General features: G+C 41.5%; 1 protein-coding gene across 2 annotated transcripts; it reads left to right on the top strand.

The window, feature by feature from the left end:
- The first annotated feature begins 97 nt into the window (after positions 1-97).
- On the top strand, positions 98-22,901 carry ASB5 (ankyrin repeat and SOCS box containing 5). Of its 2 annotated transcripts, none has more exons than XM_025886094.2 (7): positions 98-338; positions 15,573-15,652; positions 17,780-17,887; positions 18,603-18,753; positions 18,921-19,055; positions 21,364-21,555; positions 22,744-22,901. In XM_025886094.2, the coding sequence occupies exons 1-7, from the start codon at positions 302-304 to the stop codon at positions 22,869-22,871; spliced, it is 831 nt and encodes a 276-aa protein (XP_025741879.1). In that variant the 5' UTR covers positions 98-301; the 3' UTR covers positions 22,872-22,901. The 2 variants fall into 2 exon arrangements, with proteins under 2 accessions (XP_025741879.1, XP_073758370.1); XM_073902269.1 differs by lacking the exon at positions 98-338 and adding an exon at positions 4,101-4,253.
- Positions 22,902-23,025: the final 124 nt, after the last annotated feature.

The following is a 23,025-nucleotide window of genomic DNA, read 5'->3' as shown; positions in this document are numbered from 1 at the left end:
AGGTTTCCCAGCAACCTTCAGAGGAGAAGTGAATGACCCTCGGACAAAGGTTCACTGTTAGATAACAATCACTCTGCTTTTCCCCAAGGTCAGGCCTGCCCTCAGACCTCCTCTGCCCTCGCTCCCCTTCCCTAGGCCAACAGATTTAGGTACCCATGTTTACATAACATACAATAAACAGTAAAATGGAGCAACAGGAGTGGGACTCAGGGATGATGGTTTTGAGCTCCATGTATGCGTGGCCTGGTAGAGACACCCACAGCAAGGCGGCCTCCCAGAACAGAGCAATGGCCCATTCCAGATGCGACGGTACAAGGGCGGAAATTTGGCACTAGCAGGTACAAGGGAATCTAACATATCTTGTGATGATTTAAGGTGAAGTTTTTATCTTGCACTTCGTGAGTCATTGGTACGTTAGAGAAAAGAAACTTTTTTTTTTTTTAAGGATGGGAAGCTTACATTTTTAAAAAAAAATTTTTAGAAAACGGAGAGATCACAGACTTTTGCCCTAAGATAAAGCCTGGTGATGGGTATTAAAGAGGACACGTATTGAATGGAGCACTGGGTGTTATATGCAAACAATTAACCATGGAACACTACATCCAAAACCAGTGATGTACTGTATGGTGATTAACATAACATAATAACATAAAATTAAAGAAAAAAGAATCTAAACATGATCAATGTAAGTATTATTCTAGAAGGCAGTTTATGAACTGGGTTGCTCTTCAGAAAATAAAAATTATCCACGTGTGTGTGATGATATATGGAATTACTGCTTTTGTGTGATTATGGTACTATAGTTATGATTGCAGAGAATCCTCATCTTTTTAGAGGTATATACTGAAATATTTATGGGTCAAATGATATAATGAGGTTTGCTTCAAAATAATCCCAGGAGTGGGGTAAGGGAGGGCTGTGGGTGGGTTGAAGATGAACAAGACGAGTTGTGAATTGGTAAATGTTGAACTGGGTGGTGGATAGTGTACATGTTTAGAATATTCCATTGTCATAAGGGGGGGCGGGGAAACTGCCAACCCGGATCCGAGCTGGAGTCTCTTCATCTTGATCTGTTTCTGAAGATTCAGGTGGTAGCTCAACACTGCCTTTTGGAAGCAATGAGCTCCTAAAGTTTGTGATTGGTTGTGTAAACAAAAAAAAAAAAAAGAGAGAGAGAGTGTATGTTTGTGTCCCACATGTAATTTGAAAACTGTCAGAAGTGGATCCAACTCTCTAGTTTTTCAGAATTTCTTGAAAATGTGTACTCACTCCTAACAGTGCATTGCATAATTACATAGATTTCTTTCTAGCATATCCCTCTTAGATTTCAACTTTCCATTTTGAAATTTCTCAAGTATTAAGATTGCTCTCCTCTAGAAGTGCCTTTAGCTCTTTGATGGTTTCCAGTGTCCTTCTTTGAAACTTCTCCAGCCTTCACAGCACTTTCTCACTGAGGATTGGCAACCAGCCCAAACTTAGGTTCCCGAGTTTTCCGACACATTAGCGATGATTAAAATGGGAATAGAATGGCCCCGTTTCATTTCCCATATCTTGCCTAAAAGGTGTAAAATTTTATTTTAGCCTTTGTGGGTAGTAATAGTATGTCATCTCTAATCTACAGTGTATTTCAGATGCTCTTTCTGAGACATAATACTTCAGAGTCCGTTATCTTCTATGGAATATCATTTTAATTATTTCCTGGAGTATTTTTTCTAATACCGGTTTGCTTTAAAACTTCTGTCTCCTCACAGGGCCCAGTGATACCCTGCCGCTTACCGAATCCACTTTTGCACTGACACGAGGAAAGATGCTAGGTTCTTCTATATATCCAGATATTTCGTAGTGTGTTCATATTTATACAATCTCAGATATCCAGTATTTGAATGATTTGGTCCCAAGCACATTCACTTCACTGTGCATTTTTTTAATGAAATCATACAGTTGAGCTACGGCATAGATTTAATATTTTGTTCCTTGTCTTTTCCAGTAAATTAACTGTAACAACATTTTCCTTCAATTTCCTGGAATCATTTTTTAAAATTACTTTTGCTTTGGATGCACCTAAAATTTTTGAAAGAAGTAATTGTTATTTCCTGAGTCCACTTGATTATTTATGTGAATTATCTTATGTATTCTGCAGGTCAGCCCATATCTCACTTAACTAAGTATGTAGTTACGATGAAATCCAATGGCTTTTTTTCTCCCCACTGCACTGGAAATGTATTACCCCCGTGGGCTACATAAAACCCTCTTGAAGTATTGAAGTATTCTTTGGAATTCCATATTCAAATTGCACTTTAACTTTTTTTTCTTTTTTTTGAGAGCCCACTATTTAAGAGGTGCAGTGTGGTAGATCTGTGACATCACAGATGTATGTACTCTGAGGACCCAACCCAGTGGAGGGGACGTCATAGAAATAATTACAATATCTGGTGTCCAAAATTATTTAGGAACAAAAATTGTCCCAATTCTTACAATAAAGCACCCTATATTTATCTTACAACCATGAATGAAAAGTAGAAAGCCAAAAAGTCAAAAGCTTAAAATTGGAGGTTTTTTAAAAACAAAAATTAGTATTTACTTTCACAGTGTGGCTTATGTCGATTAGCATACTCCCCATATGGGAACCACCTGGGGACAAAGAGCATATGGTTACTGACAACGGGACATGGAAATATAGTGGACTGAATAAGCCCCTCATTGACGACCCTTTGGCCTTTGCCTTTGGCCTTTGGCCTAGGAATGTGCCCCCCAAACGAGCTGCCTCAGCTGAGCTGGTCCAGTTTTCCTGGCAAAGTCTGGCCTCCTTTGTGGCCATAGTATATGCTTACAGCTCACGTGCCAGCTTGCCCTTTGTACGTGAGTCCTAGAATCCGAATCAAAGAATGTTAGAGCAAGAAGACAGTAATCTTATGCAAGTTCTTCATTCTGCAGAAGAGGGACATCTACGTATCATTAAGCTGCTCATGCCAAGTCATGTAGTTTGTAGGATTAAAGCTTAATTAAAGATAAAAAAAAGATAGTGGTATCCACTGGTGATAATTTTGAGGTAAATACTGGCAATGGAATATGGCAGCAACTCTGAATAGGGTCATGCACGGGAAATAACTTTACTCACAAAATGTTTTTGTTTTTACCCGGTTTGTTATATGAAGGCAATAGCCCAATAATTTTTTTTTCCTGTAAATACCAATGGAAAGTAGAGCCTAAAAGTAGTGATAAAAAGGTAAAGACAGAGAATGGAATCCGTGACCATTTTTCATCAAGACAGAGCTGCGTATGTTAATACCGTGTAACATCACCCCCGGCTCAGTTAATCCTTGGAGACCTACCGTGGACCAGTCACTGCTGTCCACTCGGTCATGGCCACCATACCTCGTTCAACTTTACGTGCCAGGCACACATGTGGTTTTTCCTCTCTTTTTGCTCTGCCTTTTAGGGTGAACACTCTCCGTTGTACTTAAATTGACCACTGACGCCTTCTGGCCTAGAAATGACCTCCAGAAGAATCACAGTGGTGAGCTGTGCCTATGTAAATAGCAGGGCTGTGATTTTTTATGGAAGCCAATTCTAAACTTAGGTTCTTACCAAACGAACAAGAGCAACCTACCAGCTGACGCTAATGCACGTTCACTATTTATTCCCGAGGATGAAGAAGACAGGCTCACTAGTGACCGATCTCTGAGCTCTCTGGCTCTAGCGTTCTGTCTGTACCCGTTTTCAAGGGGCAATTTCACAAGGGACGGATTTGTACATAATTCAAATCGGCTTTCCAATTTTAAGTATGGAGTTCATGTCTATTCTGTTTCCGAGTGGGAAATGCAATTTTACACGTTTTCCTTTCTGTACTGTGCAAATAGTTAAATACTTCCTGCTGCAGCTGAGTCTCCACTTTAAAAATAGAAAATCCTACTGCTCTTCTGTCCCATCCCCCACCCGCTCCTTCCCAACCGCGAGCGCTTCTGAATAGAGCTCAGTGTCCAGGCCCCTCCCCAGTTAAGCACACAGGAATCTTTGTGAAAGTCCGAGGGGGAGGAAAACGTAGCTAGAAATCCAGTCGTTGCTATTTCTTCTGGCTAGAGCATTTGCCCTATGACACCTGGTTGTCACAGACAGAAACGTCAGCCCCGCTATGCGCGCAGATATTGCTGTTGACAAGCACTGCGTAAAGCAGATCCTCACTAAAAGGATAGTGAGCGTAGAAGAATGTTCTTCTGAGCGAAAAGCTAGCTGGGGTATTCTGACCAGTCAAGGTTAGTCGGTGTCCTGAAATAAACTATAGTGACCTGTTTTTGGCAAATACTAACTTTAAACTGGGGGTGCTTTCCAGAATGTGCGTTCTGAAACGTGAATGTATGGCGTGGCAAAGGAGTACGCTCTTTTCGCTGTTTAGTGTATGGAGAATGCATCTGTGGACTCCTTTTTATGGGCATATATGAAACACCGTGGTACAATCTTAGTCTCTGCATTGTTGACCTTTCCACTTCTTGATTAAAAAAATGTGTATTTAGGAAAAAAAAAATGGGAAGGATATACACAACCAAATGGAATGGTTGTATTTGGAAAATATCATGGTTTTCCGTGTTTTGCAATGTATTTATTGTCCTGTTTAATGTCCCACTCTTATAACTGGATAAGAAAATATAGCTATTGTTGCTACTATTTCAAATATACATACTATTATATGAAAATGTAGACAACAGTTCCACAGTTCTTTTCATTTTTAGAAGGCAACTCTTAGTTTGTTTAATAAGTTTATTTTTAAGTATTATGGACCACTTACGGATTAACAACCCACTAAATACACCATGCGTGCTCTGGGGTTGAAGAGAGACTGGTACACGATAAAGTTTCACTGAACATTCAAAGGGACTGAGTTTGCTTCCTGGCTTTATCGGTTATTGATTTTAACTTCAGGCAAAGCATTTAATCTCTGCCTTAGTCTTCTTGGGCCGCCATAAAATACCAGAGACTGGGTGCTTGAACGATAGAAATTAATTTCGTCACACTTTTGGAGGCTTCAAGTCCAAGATCAAAGCTGCCACATAGTCAGGCTTTGGTGAGAGTTCTCCTCCTGGCTTATAGATGGCCACCTTCCCACCATATGCTCACATGGTCTTTTCTTGGCACATGTTTGGGGAGAAAGAGGTCTCTCTCTTTCTCCTTTTATAAGTCCATCAATTCTATCAGATTAGGGCCCCATCCTCAAGGCCTTGCTTAACCTTAATTACCTCCTAAAAGCCATATCTCCAAATAGAGTCACATTGGGTATTAGGGGTTGGACATAGGAATTTGGTGGCAGACAAAATAATCCTATCTTAGTCTATTTGTGCTGTTATAACAAAATACCACAGACTGGGCAGCTTATAAATAAATGTATTTCTCACAGCTCTGGAGGCTGGAAGCCCAAGATCAAGGTGCCAGCAAGGTCATGTTCTCATGAGGGCCCTCATCCTGGCTCATTGCTGGCACTTTCTCACGGTACCCTCATGTGGTGGAGGGGCTGGGATCTTGGGAGCCACTTTTATAAGGGCACCAATCCCATTCATGAGGGCTCCACTCACGGCGTAAGCACCTCTCCAAGGCCCCACCTCCTAATATCATCACATCGGGCAGTAGGATTTCAACATAGGAATTTTAGGGGGACACAATCCAGACCACAGCACTGAATCTCAGTACAATGGAAATAACAGTCAGGGTTCTATTAAGGACATACTTTGGGTCAAACATTTCTCACACAGGCCGATTTAACCCTTATAACAACTAGAAAATGTAGATATTGTTGCCCCCATTTTATAGATGAGAAAACAGATTTAGCAATCGAAACTTGCAACCAACCTGCAATAGCAATGCTGAGAGTCAGATGTCCTGTCCAGATATGCCTTCCTCCACAGCCCATTGTGAACCCTACTCCCCAGCTCCACATGACCTCTCAGACAGAGTTCTTATGAACATGGACTTGACTATAGCCGAGGAAGCAGGAAGAGCCTCCTGTGGAGCGGTGGTGAGCGAGACCCTGATTTCAGAGAATCCAAGTTTGCAGCATCGGTCCTGGCAACCCAGGAAGGCCACAGAGCTGACGTGCTTACTCATACAGAGCTGAGAAGAGCACTTCTGAGCTGGGCTCTGCAAGGACGTCAGGGAAAAACCCATCTAGTTCGGTGAGAAAGAATCTGACTCTGAAAATTGTCATGGTCGAAAAAGGACCTTCCAAATTAAATCTGGCCTCAAGCTCCCAGGACTCAGGCTGACTGGGAACTTTATCTTTTTAATAACGTCCCCTCCTCCCTTTCTTCCTCTTCAATTTTGTGCAGAGGTGCTAGCACAGTAGGGAGGCGCCTCCGACCTTCAGTCCATCTGCTGGCCAAGCCCAGGTATCCCTTGAAACAAATTCAGCAAATCTGTGACCCCCATATCAAACTTAAAGCATGCAACTTTGTTCTGGAGCTGGGGACACAATGCCTACAGCCCGATCCTTCCTCGGTCCTATCACCTCTCCCAGGCGTGGCCAAAGCATGGACTTGGGTTCTTGCTGGGCCTCAGGATTGGCATTGAAAACCATCTCTATCGCTCTCTGCCTCTCCCTCCCTCTGTTCCTTTGTCCCTCCTCTCTCACACTTCCCTCCCGCCTCTTCGTCCTTCTTTCTCTTCACTGGCTTCTCCTCACCCTACCAACGTACCTTCCCCCAACCGGGGGTCTAACGCTCCACATAAGGGAAGCTATCTTCCAGCCGCTTCTGCTGTCTGGACCTCCTAAGCCCCTGTGAGCAGAGCAGGTAAACCAGCCAAGCAGATCCACCCAATAGATGACTGTGCAACAAAAGAAGGAGAATTGTGGGGCTCCCGGGTGATGCAGTCGGTTGAGGGAGGGACTCTTGGTTTCTGCTCAGGTCATGATCTCTGGGTCCTGAGATCGAGCCCTGCGTGGGGCTCATGCTCAGCAGGGAGTCTGCTTCTCTGTCCCTCTGCCCCGTCCCCCTGCACTTGCCCTCATGCACTCTCGCTCAAATAAATAAATAAATAAATAAATAAATAAATAAATAAAATCTTCAAAAAAATAGAAGAGAATTGAGTAGGGGGAAGATGATATGGAAAAAAGAAAAAGTTGGGGAAACATATACAACAGTCCAGTTTAATTGAAACAAGTGTGTGAAGGCAAGTAATGGAACATAAAAATGGAAGGTCTAATCCACATTGTAGATAATCTTTTATTCTCAGATGCACATGTTAGACTGTACTCCACGGCGAACCATTAAAGTTTTTGGGCGGGAGAGCAACACGATTCCAGAGGTGTTTTGGGGGCAGCTGTGTTCAGTTGTGCAAGCTGAGCACGTGCACCCAGCATGGGCTTTGGCTGCTATGGAAACGGGTGCCTTTTCCCATTTTCCTAAAGGCACTGTATGGGCTGGCTGGAACTCTAGATGCTTTTGGAAGTTCAGTTCAGTGGCAGCATTCCGAATGGTGGGATAAAGATGGGAGTCAGGAAGACCATTCAGGGAGGGTATAGTCCAAATTGAAATCAAAGGGAAGCAAACCATACTTCATTCATCTTTGTGTATCTCTGGCATCTAGAAGGGTGAAAATTGCCTTCGTAGATCACCATAAGTGTTTAATAAATGAATAGTGGATGAATGTGAGGGCCAAGATTACCGCTTTGAGGAAATACTCTTAGGACTCACTGATGGGGAAGGCCAGAGGCTTGGCACAATGTGAGAACCCATGAATTTAGGAGCAGAGCACCCAAGCTCTAGAGCATCTCTACAGCTCATGAGATTTTGAACATTGATTCATCAGACAATGAACACTATTCATGTGCTAGGTCTTGGGGACACAGTAATGGACAAAATATACCAAGTCCTATTCTCCAAGACCTTACATTCTGGCAGCAATCAGTGCTCAGAGCAAAAAAAAAAAAAAAAAAAAAAAGGCAGAGTAAAGAGAACAAAGAACAAGACTAGAAGGACTCTTTCCTATAAGGTGGTCAAGGAAGGGCATGTCCGATAAAGTGGCATGCCAGGGAAGAACGGAAGACAGAGAGAAAGCCACGTGCATCTCTCAGAAAGAGGCAGTGCGGGCCGAGTGAACGGAAGTACATCTAGTGTGTTTGAGGAGAAGCAAGGAGGCCACTGTGGCTGATGGAAGGGGTCCGAGGTAGAACCTGAGATCAGAGGGGAGCCTGGAGACCTTGGAGGTCGTGACAAGGACTTTGAATTTTCCTCTGGGCAAGAGAGGAAGCCATTGGATTCTTTCTGAGCTAAAAAGGATCATTTTGGTGCCTGTGGTTAGACGGACTGTTGGAAGGGCTCAAGTGGAAACACATAGACCAGTCAGCGGACTTTTGCAACAAGTCAGGTGAGGGGAGCGGGTGGCCTGCGCTAGGGTAGCGGCAGTGGAGGTTAGGGAGACGGTAGTCAAAGGCTGGATTGCATTTGAACGATAGAGGCAGGAGACCCACTGAAGTCTGCCTGTGGGGTGTGAGAGATGGAAATGGAGGATTCCATGGAGCCCTGGATGGGTGGAGGTGCCAGGTGCGTATAGGGAGCAGATCTAAGAGGAGCACAGCATGCGTTCTGTTTTTCCATGTGAGCTTGAATTGCCTGTTTAAATACCCAAGTGGAGAAACTGAAGGGCCAGCTGGAAATTCAAGTCTGAAACTTAGAGGCGAGAGCTGGTCTGGAGATATAAAGTTGGGCTAATCAACATGTGGATAATATTTCTATCAATGGGACTAGAAGCGATCCCCCTAAGAGTGAGTGCAGGTAGATGCTAGGACTCCGCTTGGGATGATGGAGATCCATTGAACAAGAAGTACCAGGCAGTAACTATGACCTCTCAAAGAAGCACACGAAACAGTCAACACATATGAAGTTTCCTGGAAAATTATTGTGCTTAAATTTAAGACCATACTATTAGTGCCAGGTGACAGAGGGAATGGTATTGTTTAAAGCAAAAGAGAAGCAAAAAGAAATAACTGGTTTTGAGAGAAAGAGGATGTGTTTGGTTTTAGAAATGCATCGAGGGGCCAGCAAAATATCTGGGTGTAAATTTTAAAGTTGGCAGTAAACTTTGTGGGAGAGGCCAGGGAAGAGCTATAGACTGGAGGGTTATCCCTATGGATGAGATCACTGTCCCTAAATTTTGACCATTCCCTATCTACTTATATCTCCTACAGAGATAGAGACAAGAGGGAGGCAATGTGCTAAAACCTCATAATCTCAAATAATTAAGTTCTACCTCCTGTTTGGACGAGGTAATCAAAAGCTCATGGGGCAGGTACATGGAAATAATTGTCTAAGGAATTTCGATCTTGTCGTCATGTTTCTCGATGTGTTTGGTGCTATGCTAAGTACTTCACGTTCACTACAACCCTCTGATGTACATAGACTTATCCTTGCCTTCATGGCTGAGAAAACTGATGTTCAAGAGGTTAAATCACTACCAAGTTCACACAACTATTATCTGTGCTGGAATTTGGACTCAGATCCATCTGAAGACTCCCAGCGTGCTCTGTCCACAGTCCCAGGGACCAGTGACAGTTAATTGGGATGACTGAGTAGTCTCTTCCAAGAGCAGCACTGTTCCCTGAAGAGGGTCTTAAAATCTCTTTCTCTCTTGATTTTGGATATTCGTGGATATCATAGGGGAGTCCATTGTCTTCACTTTGTTGGAAATTTTGCCTTTTTTTTTTTTTAGATCAACCCCAGCACTTTTTTCACTTACCTGTTGTTTTTTTCTGTTGGGGGCCAGACACTATCTTCTTAGGAGATAATGGAGGGATCCTAGACCGTGAACAAGAGATCAATTACAGTAAGTCACATATCCACGAAACTCGCCATTTATACCTGAAGTTCCCTAGGCACAGCTGGTGGTTTCAAATCTGGACTAGATTTTTGTAAGGAAACTTCCAGAAAGGCAACAGGAATGGAAAGAAAGGACAGTCTCAGGCTTGGAAGGGACTGGTTTTAACAGCATGTTACTTCCCTCTTTGTCAAGCATGCCCTCATGGGTCTGTGTGGCTCCATTAATGTGGTTAAACAGAAAAATACACGGTCAAGGTCAGGAAATGCCTGGTGATTTTTAATTATTTTGCACACCTGTGCATAGGGATGGGCCAGATGTTGAGCCTGAAGCTTATCTGCATTTTGGGATCCTCTTTAAGCAAAATAACATGAAATTACAGAGTCTTAGAAGGTGTCTGTGCAATGGAGGGGTCCTGATCTTGAGTTTCATTGGCTTCATGGTAAATCCATCGCCGTTAGGAAGAAGATTGTTGATTTAATGCTTTATAGCAAAGGGAGCTATAAAATGCATTAACATTTGGTACTGATTCCTATATGAAGATTCCATTGCTTCCCACCTCTCTTTATAATTTCCTGTCTGAGATAAGTGTCCTGACTTTCCTCTTTTGGAACCAACTGAGGAAAGTTGCTGTGACCCAAACTCAACCCTCTGCACCACTTCGAGGTTAGCTCTGGAGGGAGTCTACTGCCTACTTCTGTGCTTGGGACTAAGAAGGAGAGCCAGGAAAAGACTTTCTAAAAAATAAATTGGTTTCATGATAGCTCTGCACAGAGCTGTAATTGTAATACTCCGATTTTATTGCAAGGCACATAGTGTAAAGAAAACTACGTTAGGATAAGCAATTTGTCAAAGAGGAACAATCAATAAGGAAAGGCCATTTTGAAAATCAATCAGATTTTCACAAGCTGTTATTTGTTTTTGGAGGTGAAAGGTCATGTTACAAGGAGCTTAAAGCTCCTTAAGATGGCCGAATGGAACTAGCAAATGACAAGCGACTTTTTTTTTTTTTAATGCTGATAAAACAAAAAGATATGAGTCGGATTTACCTCAACAGTGGCTGGCTTGAAGTGCCATGGGGAGATGGTGATTTAGGTATGGTATAGATGCTTACCAAACTGCGTATTATCTAAGAAAGTGACTGTTTTTACTCTAGCAATGCGTTGTTTACAGAACGGGACAGGCGCGTTCCCTGTAAATTATATACCAGATGTCTGGGGACTGGTGTTGTTTCTAAATATAGTCAAGTCAGCTCTTGTGTAGCCACAGCGAGATCTTCACAGTAGGCATTCGAGTCACAGGTGTTGTGCAAAACAGATGTCACAGTGAATAGCTTATCCTCAAGAGTTAAACTGGACATATAAAAAATCTGAGCTACCCCGGTAAAGTTTGACAAGATTGCAAATTTACTGAACTGCTATCTATGAAGATATGTATAATTTTGCCTGGTTTTGACAAAGCTTACAAATCTTTCTAATATAAAACATATCCATATTGAAAGGTAAGAGATTTTATATTGAACACATTTGAACAGAAATTTGCAGTTGCCGAACTTCAGATTTTGAAGGGAAGGAATAGGGCGGGGTGAAGACTTAGTTCAAAACAGGAGCTAGAATTTGATCTAGTATCCTTTGATTCTCACCTGTTACTGGATTAATTTCAGAGACTCTTCTACGGCCTTACAAGGAAACCAGGGAGGTGGGGTTGCTTGGGAGTTAAGTAAGCAGAGTTCAAACAAACAAAAAGCCTTTTGCCTCGAGTCCAGGCATGTACGATTGGTCACTCCTTCAACAGATGGACAGATCTTTATTTCCTGTAGCTTACTTTGGAAAGAAAAACGTAGCGGCAGATGTTGATTGTTGGCTTAAATGCATTTATAAGTCACTCAGCTGCTTTATTTAATTAAACTGATAGCAGTGAAAATTATTTTAGTCAATAGCTGCTGCTCTTTATGGCTTGAGTTTCTCTAGTTTTGGAGAAAAATGATGGTTCCATAAGATTCATATTTACCAGTTTGCTTAGCAAAGATAGTAGGTTATTATCTATTGTGCATTTATAGAGCAGGCACTTCACCAGCTTATTTCCAGTCCCTGCTTCAATCCTGTCTAATTGTTGTTGGTGCTTGTCCCATTTTTCGGGGAAAAGTTAGGTGACTTCATGGAAGCCACTGTCCTAAACTGGGGTGCAGATAGATCGTGGCCTGCCTGGCTCCTCAGTGTTTCCCCTCCTGAGCTGCTGGGCTCCAGCCCCATAAACTCCTCCCTTCAGTCTCCTGCCCCTCCCCCACCCCACCCCTGTTCTTAAAGGAATAATGACAGACAGCAGGGGTCCCATGCACGTGGTGTGCCCAGTTTATCCCAGGAAACAACAGGGCAGTGCACTCTCATAGGCTTTGTCCCTGCCTGATGCGCCAAGGGATTCCTCATCCAACATTGCCGATTTCCAGTGGTTTCGTCACTGACACCCCGACACCGGGGTTTCCTGCAGATTACTGTGACATTTAACCCCTCTGTCTTGCCATTGGAGGGGGGCGCCTGGGTGGCTCAGTCCTTAAGCGTCTGTCTTGCCATTGGAGGTCATGTTAATAGAAATAACAGCAAATACACATAGGCTTCAGCCTTTTTTCTTCCCATCGTCATAGGCCTAAGGCTTGGTGATGAAGAAAATGCCAGTGGGACAGGAAGCTGCAGGACAGTCTGAGGGGAAACGTGGCGGTTGGGGTATGGGACACGACATCGAAATACTCACGTTTCCTTATTTTGTTCCCTCTGTGGCCTGTTCTCTAAATGACCCTTTTCCTTTTCTTTTTTTCCTTTCTTTGTGAAGCAAAACATGCTGAAATTGTTCAGAAGTCTAATTTAATATTTTTGATGGGCAAACACATTCGTATGCAGAAGAGTTCCTATTGGCTGCAAATACTGTTAGCTTTGCTGTCCCTTAAAGGTCTTCATAAATATACCAGATAGAAATAAGCCCAAAATGGATCCAAAAGACCCTATCTCTAAGCTTTTCCCAATCCCAACATCTGGTCAATTGCCCTTTCGCTAGTGGCAATGAAAGAACAGGCAGCAATCATGATTTGGCATCATGTGATTCAACATCTATCTTTTAGAGATAAATGGAGGAATGAAATGTATCAAGTCGTTATACAGGAGGGAAAACATGATCATTATAAATACTACAAATGATTATTTAAATTCATATATTTAAGCATTGGTTAGTTTAACTTTATTAATTTACTACTGCTCTGCTGAGTAAGATGAACTTATGTGCTCTCTCTAGAAAGTTAGTATTATAATTTTCTTATTTAAGTATTAACAATAAAATCGATACTATATTCGAAGTCCTCCAGAGTTTCACTTTGCAGTGAAGTTGTTTAATGATAAAAGAGATGTGTATGATTTTTAAAGCATCAGATTTCATCTTAGAAGCTGAAATTGAAACATGGTTGTTCCCCCAAATAACATTTCTTAGGATGTTTTGCACTTTCTTTAGTAAGAAATCATGTTCCACTTTCTTAAGAATTATTGCTCTGTCGCCAAGTTCGAACTCATCAACAAATGTTTACTGGTGTGCATTATTTCAATTCTCGTTTTACGATATAACAGGAGTGTCACATATTGGAAAGAAAGAATACCCCGGAGCTAGTGACAGTAGCTCTTCAGTCGAGAGCTCAAAGAATTGGACGTCTGGCTTGCTACTCCTTTCGAAGAGGCAAGAAATCATGGTGGATGGAAAGGAAAACTGCAGTGTCATAACGAGGAGGACCAACTCTAGTTAGATTATGTGACTCTCCTTAAATGATTTCGCTCCTTTTGGCTCTCCTTCCTCAGCTTTAGAATACAACCAATAACTGTATACTTGAGCGTGGGTGAGAAGGAAATGAGAGAATGCTCAGCGCGCTTGCGCGGCCGTCGTGCACGTAGTCCTCGCTATTTGGCCCCTGCTACTGGTACAGTAAGGAGAAGAGAAGGTCTGGCCTCTGCCCTTAGGATTTGTAGCTTCCGTAACATCCCATAATAGCACTGGATATTAAAAAAATACATGGCTGATTGGCAGTTGACTTCTTCCCTCTCCACCAGGTTCACTGGGTGTTTCATTAATCCTGTGATACGTGTGTGACCCACATTTTATTCAGTGAAATCGCTTGGATCTCCCTTAAGGTGTTTTGGCAAAGTTCTTCTGTAAGACCACAGTGTAGAAGCCTCGGTCTATGTGTAGTAGGCTTTTTCAAAGGTATGAAAACACAGGAGCAATGAAGTGGTTTCTAAAGTACGCCTCCTTACCATGTTTCCACTAATTTTCCTGATTTAAGAAGCTTTAGACATGCTTTTCATTAAACGTATGTTTCTCACAGCTAAGGGACTTTATTGAAATTGCGCTCGGACTGATTAGCAGGGTTTTTAAAAATTATCTTTATTTATTGCGTCTCGGGGATCCCAAACAGGAGGAAGAGGTAGTAGATAAGAAGACAGATATTAGCAAACATAATCCCATTACATCGGGAAGATTTTTCTCCCTAGTCAGCCTCACTTCAGTGTATCAGCCATTGATAGCCTTTAAAGTCATGTTTTTCTGATTTGCATAGTTTGCCTGTTTAATCACATTAAAAACCTCCAACATGATCTCTCATGTCCGTTATATAGAATCAACTGTGCTGATCCTGTTTGAATTACAAGAAATCACTGTGCACCCACCCAGTATCATATAAAACCTCCAGGGCAGACCACAGTGGGGAGAGATGGGGGTGGTTAGGTGCCAAGAGGCACTGGGGGAGAGAAGGAAAGGGGGGTTTCCTCAGGGGAGGGCACTGATTTTTCAAATGGGAGGGGTGCAAAAGGCATGTAAGGAGGGGGAACGTGGGGGGGACATGGCAGGTCAGTGCCTTTTCCGTCAGGGCATGGGGTTGAGGGGACAGTACTGTCATCCACTGGCCACTGGTACATGGAGAGTCAGTGAGCCCTGAGTGAGCCCTTAGCACTTTTCAAGACCGCTTCCAACGCCGACGACAGTCTGCTCCTCCCAACCTGTGACACCCCTTTTTAGGGCCCGCCCAGCTTGTTCCAAAGTTCAGGACTTAGGGAATAGCTACTCGGTGTCCTTGGCAACCTGCTGCAGCCCCTTTATACCCTAGGGCAAACTGTAAGGGCAGGGCAGTCTGGGGGGTGCAGAGAGAAGAGGAGACAAGCAGGGCGGGCATGGAATGTAGAGAGTGGGTGTTCCAGCTGCTAGCCCTGCTAAAAGTGCCCTGAAAAAAATGAAACACATATTTTTGTGGCATATCAAGCGACTTTAACCCTTCCCTTCTTTGGAGGGTAGTTCAAAAGGTCCAGGAGTTCTGGGATAGGTCACTTCCAGAACATGCGTTATAACCCTCTGTGTTTGGAAACTGCCAGTCTGGATCCTTTAGACAAGAATCAGATGTCCTGGGGCACCTGGGTGGCTCAGTTGGTTAAGCGACTGCCTTCGGCTCAGGTCATGATCCTGGAGTCCCAGGATCGAGTCCCACATCGGGCTTCCTGCTCAGCAGGGAGTCTGCTTCTCCCTCTGACCCTCTTCCCTCTCGTGCTATCTCTCATTCTCTCTCTCTCAAATAAATAAAATCTTTAAAAAAAAAAAAAAAAAGAATCAGATGTCCTGGTAATGTGGTACAGGTATTTTGATCACCTTGTTGAACACGGACTCTGAAGAGTGTCTATTTCACAGGAACTGATTGTATCTGTTAGGGTTAAAACAGATGACTCACAGATCTTGTTTTCTTTCTTTTCCACCAGGTTCCTGGGCAGATCGGTCACCGCTGCACGAAGCAGCAAGTCAAGGTCGTCTTCTCGCTCTGCGAACATTGTTATCACAGGTAAAATATTACTTATGGCTTGAAATATGCCCCTTTCCTGTGAGCGTAGCACATTAATTTTCAAAAGTAATCAACTCAAAAATAAGAAAGCTGCCTAGTAAATGTCACCAGTCTTTTTTGTTTTAACCCCTCTATCAGTCAGGTCCCTAGTTCCCACTTATCTTTGAAATGTCTTTATAAATATTTTGGTATAATCTTTTGTCTCAATAGTTCAAGCTTCTCATACAGTGTGCTTGTTCCCTGATAGACCTAGTTCAGCAAGAAGTTAATTGGACGTACATATTATTCATTAAGCGCTTCGAACTGCTTAACTCTATACAATGTGGGCAGCTAATTGCAAAGGAAGTTTTAGTCATAAAATAGCCAAAAGGGGATCATCAGAGCAGATGCTTGAGCAATCTTTGTTACATTAATCAGTAATATGTGGTGGGGAGTTGCCCACGGACGGGACAGAACCATCATTTCTCCACCCGCCTGTCCCTCGACTCATCAGAGAAAAGCAGAGATGCCTTACCCGAATGGAAAGGACTCTGGCCTGGCCTGTGCATTTTTTTAAATGTCCAGTGTGGTTCAAATCTACACCCGGATCTGGAAGTCATTGTCCCAGTCCTTCCCAGTATCAGGGAGAGAGGGGTGTTCTCAGATGGCTGACAGGGAAGGAAAGGTGGTGCTGCCCTGGGACTCAAGGCACCTGGACTCCAGGCTGGTACTTCGAGTGAATCACAACATAGCTGACCTTCATTTTCTTATCTAGAAAGGGAGCACGTAGGACCAGATGCTCCTTTAGGGCTCTCCAGTTCCATGATAACCATGCGGCCATTTTGTTTGCTCACCACTTGATGGGGGAAAAAAAAAAAAACAGCAAAAAGTCAGTAATTTCTAAAGGTAACCCCTCGCTCCCCACCCCCTACTGAAAGAGTCATGCAGTTCTTTGAGAGGAGAGCACTCTTAGGATTTTTTTCGACATACATCTCATATCCATGGACACACCAGACAGGAAGAGTCTGAGGCTGCCCCCAAAGCCCAAAGTGAAAGGGAATCTGGACCTTCGCAGATGTTATGCCACCGGGTCACCCGAGGGTGTGGCAGTTAGGAATTAGCTCCCCGAGTCTGACTGCTGGCTAGCCAATTCGAGATCTTTGAAAGGATAACTGAAGAGATCCAAAAAGTTGCCACTCGTTAGTGACCAAGATTTGGCGTGGCTGTTTTCTTGCTTTCGTTTTAAGATTCCTCCTATCCATCCAGGTATTACAAATCACAGTAATCCTTAATATGTTATGGGGATTCAGCCACAAAAATCTTCCTATTATAGTGCTTACTATGATTGTCAATAAGTGGTGAGTTGCCAAAAATAGCAAGAAAGCAAAGAGTCTCATGTCCTAATGAGATTTCATTATTTTAGTCTGATATCATTAGTTTAACTGAAATAAGGATGTTTAAAGTGTTTACTTGGTTTTGCTTGGATAATAAAATAAAGTGGGATGCTCTCCATATGCTCGACACTGTAACAATAATTGCTATACATGCGTCATGTCATTTAATCCCCATGATGACCCTAACATTTAAAGGTTAATGTACTCATCCAAATTAAAATAATTACTGCATTATGGAACAGGGCTTCAAACCCAAGTGTAAATGACTTCATAATCAGAGCTCTCAACCTAGTATAGACCTTTGTCACTCCTATCTAGTGACAAAAATTCACAAAGCAGCTTACTACAATTTAGAGTCTTTTTCCCCCTGGTCTGGACTGACCTGTAATGTTACAGCCCCAATCAAAACAAGTGATCCAGCCTATAAATAGTCTTTAGTTCTACAAAACAAAACAACAATAACAATCAAACAATCCATAAAGACCAAAGAAAGTTAAGCAGAATTTAAAGAAAACATTCACAGTCTCAACAAAATACTTAAGGCACTCTGGGGTTTAGAAATGGTGACGTTACAATAATGAGGAGTTTTGACAACTGATTGACTCTATGGCATCGGAATTGGCCTCTCCGTGCTGAACTTAAACCTGATTTCCTGAGAGTCTTTGATCTTGTATATCACTTGTATATCACATTTGTAAAGATGATGTCAGATAACTCTTTGCTCACCTTTCAAAATGACTCATGTCATTTTTAGGGTTATAATGTAAATGCAGTAACTATAGACCATGTCACCCCCTTGCACGAAGCCTGCCTCGGAGACCATGTGGCGTGCGCCAGAACTCTACTGGAAGCTGGAGCTAATGTAGGTACCCTTGAAAACCAATAATTTCACACCTACTGTCTAAGAGAATGGAACAAAGTTCTCATTTTGCTTTTCTTTCCTTCTTAGTAGTTTTCAAAAATAGCAGAATAAAAGTCACATTGCTTCAGTCCTCTCAGTGCACTCTAAGAAGGATTTCCAATCATTGCAAAAATGGCTAGCATGCTGCATAATAATATAGAACATTCTCTAAGTTATTTCCTGCTTTCATGATTCTAAACAGCAATAGGTGGACCTCTTTATGCCTATAATGTTTGCCCGTCTTTTGGATGATTTTCTTTAGATGAATTCTCAGAAAGAGAATTTCCAAGTTCACTAATTCACATTGCCACCAGTCAGATGACCTACCTGATCACAACCTCTGTCAACATTGCATTTGTGGACTTGTTTTGCTAAGTGAAAGGCACCTAACCACTGAATTAGTTTTTGTGTATTTGATTCTGGAGTATATATTTATTTTCATGACATTTACTAGCTGCATGCCCACTCTTGCAAATTACCTACCACATCATATTTCTGTTTCTCTCTTGGCTTTTAAAAGCTTTGCTTATTGATGTGTAGGAGCTAAATATACTTGGTCATATTTACTGCATACATTTTCCCAATGATTTCTGTTGGATCGTATAACTGTTCTAAACGCCTCGCATTTAATCACGTGGGGCTGTGAATCTCAGTCTCAAACTTTGCGTTGGTTTAGGTAAACGCCCTCACGGTAGATGGAGTGACTCCGTTATTCAACGCATGCTCACAAGGCAGTACTAGCTGTACGGGACTTCTTTTGGAATATGGTGCCAAGCCCCAGCTGGAGTCGTGTCTTCCTTCTCCCACCCACGAGGCCGCCAGTAAAGGTAACGTAGTTATCAGAGTCAGTGACAAGGAGAGGAAGTTCCTTTAGCAACACGCAGTGCTCCATTTTTCTTCCAATGAGTCACTGCCGGGAACAGCACGACGTGAGGTGCAAGGGGATGGGCGGGCACTGAAGAAAAGTAAACTCATTTCCACCTTGTGTTGGCAGGTCATCATGAATGCCTAGAAATACTGATATCCTGGGGCATAGACGTTGACCAAGACATTCCTCATTTGGGAACTCCTCTTTATGTGGCTTGTATGTCACAGCAGTTCCACTGTATCCGGAAGCTTCTTTATGCGGGTAATTTTCCTTAAATCATCTCCCATTCTGCCCACCATACACACAAGCAATGATTCAGGTCCGTATTTATTTCTCTAAATAATCTGTATAAAGATATCTCATTGCTAAAAGTGTTCTTGGGGCACCTGGGTGGCTCAGTCAGTTAAGCAGCTGTCTCTCGATCTCTTGATCTCAGCTCAGGTTTTGATCTCAGGGTCTAGAGTTCAAGCCCTGCATTGGGCTCCACGCTGGGTGTGGAGGTTACTGAAAAAAAAAAAATGTTCTTATTCTAAGCATTGTCCCATGTAAGTATATAACCAATAATAAAAGAACTGCGTTCTTGATAACTCTACTTCACCCCACAAGTCCAAAAGCCCTACTTACAAAGGTCATAAAATTTAAAACCACAAGGTTGAATATAATGTCGCCAAATAGATATCTATCCATGAATAAATCCATCGAAAGAAATTTTAGGGATAGTAACTGCCTCTCTACCTTATCTTCTACCAATCATAAGAACTCATGGGCTTTCCCAGACTTTGTCGTGTCCCATCTACCGAAATGGACTGCGTGGTCTTTTCCTCTTACTTGAAACAAACCAGTCCCTCAAGGTTCAGCTTTAGCCTCCTGAGAAACTTGTCCTAATCTTTTGAGACCATAGTGGCCTCTCCTGCTATGGGAATGGGAACTCCTCTAAGGATGTGGATTAAGTGCTTTCCCGCATCATCTCGTGGATTAAGTGCTTTCCCGCATCATCTCCTTTCCCTACCACAGTGCCTCTCACGTGGTAGGGACCTAAAATATGTGTAAAATGAGTAAATGGATTTCTAGGCTCTTTACCGTTCGTGGAATCATTTGGCCTCTGATATACACGGACAGCTTTAGTAACCTCTTCCTATGTTACTCACATTATCTTAGCTAAATTATAAGCTTCTTGTAGGCAGTTTCCGCTCTGCTAGTTCACTCCTATAACATCTAGTAAAGGTCTTAAACGTGACCTCTGCTACTCATCATTGACCCAGTGTTATTTTCTGGCTGTGATCTCCCATGAATTTGTATAACCAGAAGAGTTTATTCTTTATTGCCCTTTTTTTTCTTTTTTCTTTTTTTTTACTTTGCTGTGAATGTTATTCTTTCCACCAAATATTTTACATTGGGTAAAAAAGATACTGAGAAAGTGCTGTTAGTAATTGGGGACTGATTGTTATTATCAGCCTCTGTTCTCCCATAAAATTGACATAACCAACAGAGTTTATGCTTTCTCTACGGAGATTTTGTTATGGACTATTATTCTTTCACTGAACATTTTATATTTGTTTAAAAATATGAAAACAATTACATTTATTGAGATTTGAAAGTAGCAGGAAGGCCTAAAGGGACCCTTAAAATGTACTGCTTCTTGTAAACATCATTAGTTTTACTGATAGTATCAGAAAACAGAGTTGAAAGGACTTTATGCATTTTTACCGATAGATATTTCTCGGTGTCCTGACCACTTAGATACTGGAAAATGAGGTTATTATTCTTTCCAGTATTACACGGTATTTATTTGTCGCACATGCATTGAATGATCACCACATGCCAGGGCTCACACTAAGAAAAAATAACTATGCAATAATAAATAATTTAACAGATAAGGGTTTTTTTTAATGTAAGATTTTTTAAAAATTTACTTTGCATGTAGAAATACAGTGTGCCTTTCTACTTAAAGAGACTCAATGCCTTTATATATTTATTGACTTACCCTATATGAGTAAGAAGTGACAGGAAAATCTATATTCATTTTACCTAAATAGCTCACACATCTAGATTCATGAATTATCCAGGAAACAAAAAGAGCTCTATTGCCTCAAAATAAATGAAAAGAAGAAGAGCATTAATAACAATCCTAGGAAATATTAATTATGATGAAAACAGATATGAATGAACCTAATTGTTTATAATACTCTGTTTATAATACTAGTTAATAGGATTACTTTGGGGACTTAAAAGTTTAAAAATATTGTATATTATGGGATCTTTCAAGCATAGAGAAAAAAATATCAGAGAACATAAGCATGTGTACTCTCTACCCAGGTGTACCAAGTTTTAAGATTTAATATCTGTGTGTGTGTATATATGTGTGTGTGTGTGTATATATATATATATGTATATATATATATATATATAAAGAGAATATTATATATATATATATATATATAAAGAGAAATAACCCATTACAGACAGAAGTGAGGTCCTCTTGGTGTTACACCTTTCTGCCTGCGCTGAGGTAACTGACTGGTCTAACAGTTTCTGTTTGTATTTCTCATCATTCCCTATTTACATGCAGGTGCTGATGTACAAAAAGGCAAATACTGGGACACTCCATTACACGCTGCTGCCCAACAGTCCAGCACCGAAATTGTAAACTTACTGCTAGAATTTGGAGCAGATATCAATGCCAAAAACACAGAGCTTCTGCGACCTGTAGATGTAGCTACTTCTAGCAGTTTGGTGGAAAGGCTATTGCTTCAACATGAAGGTAAGAATACGTGCGCATTTAAAAACACAAAAATACATTTGCTTGAAATAAACAAAACTGAAAATCTTTTTGTTGGCATATAAACTGATAATGGCGTAACATTTAAAATACTTTGTGTGAAAGCAGATAATTTTTTAACTTAGGTTCTATCCATAAAGAAGATACCACCCTGATCTTAATTTTCTTTTTTTCACCTTACCTAAACTTCATGTTCATTTGGTTAACCTAAATAGGTTGGTTTGTTTTGACAATACATAATATGTAATTCTGTTTAATGTCTGCTTATAAAGATTTGGAAACATGCCCCATTTCCTAAGGGCATACAGCTTCTATGGCATGTTGTAGAAACGGAATCAGGAAATATTTTCACACCTAAGACTTTTGCTATTCTAAAACAGAATCTCTCTCCCCCTTTTTTTAAGTTTTATTTATTTAAGTAATCTCTATATCCAATGTGGATCTCGAACTCACAATCCCAAGATCGAGGGTTGCATGCTCTTCCAAAAGAGCCAGCCAGACACCACCAAAGCAGACTTTCTTAAGCCTGGTTCAGACACTATAATAAAATTCATTTTGGCTTAACTAGTAAACGTAATTTGAGAAAAAATATAACTTAAAATTTCCCCCGTTAGTGCCTAACACTTACTGAGGCTTTTGAGTTCTATCTTCCTTGAAAAGCAGAATTTATTTCTGAGGTTTCAAATGCAACAACAGTATCATAAGCCTGAAGATGTTAATGTTTTAAAGAACCCATGTAGAGGGGCCCCTGGGTGGCTCAGCTGGTTAAGCGTCTGACTTTTGGTCTCGGCTCAGGTCAAGATCTCAGGGTTGTGATATCAGAGTCATGAGATCCAGCCCCTCATCAGGCTCCACACTCAGTGGAGAGTCGGCTTGAGATTCTCTCTCTCCCCTTCTCCCTCAGCCCTTCTCTCCTGGGCATGCTCTCTCTTTCTAATAAATAAATAAATCTTTTTTTTAAAGAACCCATATGGAATATACCACAATTATAATAAAAGCTTATAAATAACAGCAATATAAATGCTTTTGCAAATGCTCCTGGTATAGTGGTCATACTGCCCTAGTTTGCTTGAAAGCACTGTAACTTATTTATGGTTTATTTCATGCATCTTTTAGCATATAAAAACCCATTTCGATTTTAATTAACAAATACTTTCTTGTCTTTTGTAGCGACTCCAAGCACTCTTTGCCAACTTTGCCGACTCTGTATCCGAAACTACATAGGAAGACCAAGATTGCACCTTATCCCACAGCTCCAGCTGCCGACATTATTGCAGAACTTCTTACAGTATCGATAATGCAGTAAAATAATTCTGAATTCTTTCAAACTCATTTCTATTTCATCCGCATAGTGTATATTTTATATTAAATTACGCTAGAGTGTAAGTGAATAGGGGGCCCCAGTGAAGAGGTGAATTTAAATTATAAGTGTACTAGTGAGTACTACTGTTT

Source organism: Callorhinus ursinus, unplaced genomic scaffold (genome assembly GCF_003265705.2).
Source record: "Callorhinus ursinus isolate GAN/ISIS: 27379988/994484 unplaced genomic scaffold, GSC_fseal_2.0 scaffold17, whole genome shotgun sequence".
NCBI classification, from domain to species: Eukaryota; Metazoa; Chordata; class Mammalia; order Carnivora; family Otariidae; genus Callorhinus; species Callorhinus ursinus.
Note: the sequence above shows the minus strand (reverse complement) of the source record. Positions and strands in the feature narration are given on the sequence as shown.

What these genes read in the sequence shown, in the direction of transcription:
- ASB5 (XM_073902269.1), top strand. Translation starts at nt 4,133, where the DNA reads ATGCGCGCAGATATTGCTGTTGACAAGCACTGCGTAAAGCAGATCCTC. An exon ending in GGGTATTCTGACCAGTCAAG is followed by an intron (nt 4,254 to 15,572) that starts GTTAGTCGGTGT and finishes CTTTTCCACCAG; the next exon opens with GTTCCTGGGCAGATCGGTCA. An exon ending in TACTGGAAGCTGGAGCTAAT is followed by an intron (nt 17,888 to 18,602) that starts GTAGGTACCCTT and finishes GCGTTGGTTTAG; the next exon opens with GTAAACGCCCTCACGGTAGA.